Genomic DNA, 2403 nt, shown 5'->3' with positions numbered 1-2403 from the left:
AGGAACGGGCACGGGGACGGGACAGGCTGCCCTTGCTACAGCTGCTGTCCCAGCCCCTGCGTTCCCCGTGACCTGGTTGTGCCAGAGCCTGACACGAGCCGTCCAGGCAGGGCCCACAGGGGTGGTTCACCACGCGACTGGCATCGCTGCCCCACACCATGAGCCCTCGGCTGAGGGCAGGAGATGGATGGGGAGGTTTCCTGGGGCCGAGGGGCTGCAATGGGCCAGGTGGGCAGGCGGCTGGTGGGCTAGAGGAGGCACACGCCCCAGAGCCACGGTGGGTGTGCCGGGCGTGGGGCCCGTGGTGGGTGGAGGGCGCTCCAGCAGTGCCGCGCTGCTGCCAGCCCTTCCCCTTCCTGCCCCAGCCCTGTCCAGCTGCAGTTCATCCACCGAGGCGATGGACTGTCCACACTGCCTTCCCACAGGGGCACAGCTCACTCTGCTGCTGTGACCCACAGCCCAGGGCCAACAGCCCCCAGACAGCCCCTTCCAGCCCTTGGGCAGCTGTCCTCAGCCTGTCTGTCCTGCCCCCACGGCCCCTGCCCTGGGGCTGGATGAGGAGCCCTGCATATGCCAGACTCCTGGCAGCATGGCTCCCCAGTCCTGACCACTGGCCCCCAAGGGACCCCAAAAGCCATTTCTCTGCCAGTCCCTATCCCCACTGACCCTGTCCCCCTGCTCAGCAGCACTCCTGGGGACCGGGCTGTGCCACACAGGCACCAAGGAGGAGGGCTTTGCCCAGGATGCCAGGACGAGCCCACCCGTGGCCGTGGTCAACTGGACAGCTCAGCTCGTGGGTGAGTGCTGGGGTCTGGCAAAGGCTGGGCAGCACCACAGGGTTGATGGTGCCCTGGCTGGGGCTGGCTGTGCTCCACAGAGTGACCCCTCTGTCCTCTGGCCACAGATTCTCAGTCCACCCCCAAAATAGCCAGGCTGTGCCACAGAGCCCTCCCTGGTGCTGGCTGCAGCAGGGGCAGCTGGCAGCAGCCTCCTCTGCTGTGGTGCTCCCGGGCATCACTGGGGCTGCTGCAGCATTTGGCCCCCCCTGTGCCCGCGTCCTCCCCTCGAGGGAGGGATGGGCTGTGAGGGGCTCAGTGCCTTTCCCCTGCAGAGGAGACGTACACCAACATCACGCAGCAGTGCTGGGAGTTCTTCGTCGACCTGATGAGGAACGTGAGGGTGCCGGAGCTGTGCGAGTGGAAAGTCATCAGCAGGTCTGGGGCGGGATGGCCACAGAGCCCTGTGGGGTGTGGGTGCTCTGACTGTCTCCAGGGATGTCCCCAGCTGAGGAAGCTGCACTTGGAGACTCCTTGGTGGGGACATTAATTAGGACCTTACAGTCCCCACAGCCACTCAAGTGGAGAAGCTCCTGAGACATCAGGGAAATATTTGACAGGAGCAGAGCCCCAGGGCTGTGCCAATGTAACATTGATTCACAGCCTGAGGGAGCCTGGGCTGCCTCCCCTGGCCCCCAGGAGACATTAGAGCAACTTCCAGTACCTGAAGGTACTGGTTCCTTCCCAGCAAAGATGGGAAAGAACTTTTTTATCAGAGAGTCTAGTAATTGGACAAGGAGTAGTGGTTTTAAGCTGAAAGAGGAATTTACATTAGATAATAGGAATAAATTATTTTCTGTGAGGGTGGTGACACACTGGCCCAGGTTTCCCAGCTGTGGCTGCCCCATCCCTGGAAGTGTTCAAAGGCAGTTTGAATGGGGCTTGGAGCAACCTGGTCTGATGGGAGGTGCAGGGGGTGGGACTGATAATCTTTAAGGTCCTTTGAGCCCAAACCAGTCTGTGGTTCTGTGATTCCCCTCTGGCAGCTCCTGCCTGTATGGGGCTGGCTGGTGCAGGCAGCAGGGCACAGCTGGGTCATCTGGCAGGCACTGCTGGGTCAGGAGAGGCTTGGAGTCCATGCCCCCAGTGCCCCCTGTCTCCCCACAACCCCATCCCGTCCAGCACTCCCATGTTTCTCCCCAGACCCTACAGCCTGCTGCGGGCCTGCCTGGAGGCCTGGGCTGACCGCCTGCACTACGGCTACCCCAACGCCCTGGCAGAGCAGTACATCTTCCAGAGCCACCACCGCTACTTCCACAACTGCACCCTGGAGCACCAGGTCTACTTCGACCCGCCCGAGGACGTGCTGCTGGCCATGATCATTGCCCCCATCTGCCTTATCCCGTTCCTGGTCACCCTGGTGATCTGGCGCAGCAAGGACGGAAAGGCCCAGCCCTAGCGCCGAGGCACCGCTTTTGACGGCGCCCCCCGGGCTACGGGGCTGGCGGCTGCTCGAGCCCCCGGGGGGGCGGGGGTTGCTCAAGGGGCCGGCAGAGCCCCGGTCCCCCGGGATTAAAGGCTTCTCCCCCATAACCGCGCGTGCTGCCGGTTCTTCCAGCGCCAGCAC

The 2403-nt window shown here is 63.3% G+C and overlaps 1 protein-coding gene across 1 annotated transcript in view; it reads left to right on the top strand.

Annotated features, from left to right (window-relative positions):
- RAMP2 (receptor (G protein-coupled) activity modifying protein 2) overlaps positions 1 to 2235 on the top strand; it is a 5268-nt gene extending 3033 nt beyond the window's left edge. The window contains exons 4-6 of the mRNA XM_009994183.1: positions 684 to 797; positions 1112 to 1214; positions 1980 to 2235. Of these exons, the coding sequence (XP_009992485.1) occupies positions 684 to 797; positions 1112 to 1214; positions 1980 to 2235 (473 nt within the window). The remainder of the gene's footprint in view (positions 1 to 683; positions 798 to 1111; positions 1215 to 1979) is intronic.
- The last annotated feature ends 168 nt before the right edge of the window (positions 2236 to 2403 follow it).

Source organism: Chaetura pelagica, unplaced genomic scaffold, assembly GCF_000747805.2.
Source record: "Chaetura pelagica isolate M959 unplaced genomic scaffold, ChaPel_1.0 scaffold963, whole genome shotgun sequence".
NCBI classification, from domain to species: Eukaryota; Metazoa; Chordata; class Aves; order Apodiformes; family Apodidae; genus Chaetura; species Chaetura pelagica.
Note: the sequence above shows the minus strand (reverse complement) of the source record. Positions and strands in the feature narration are given on the sequence as shown.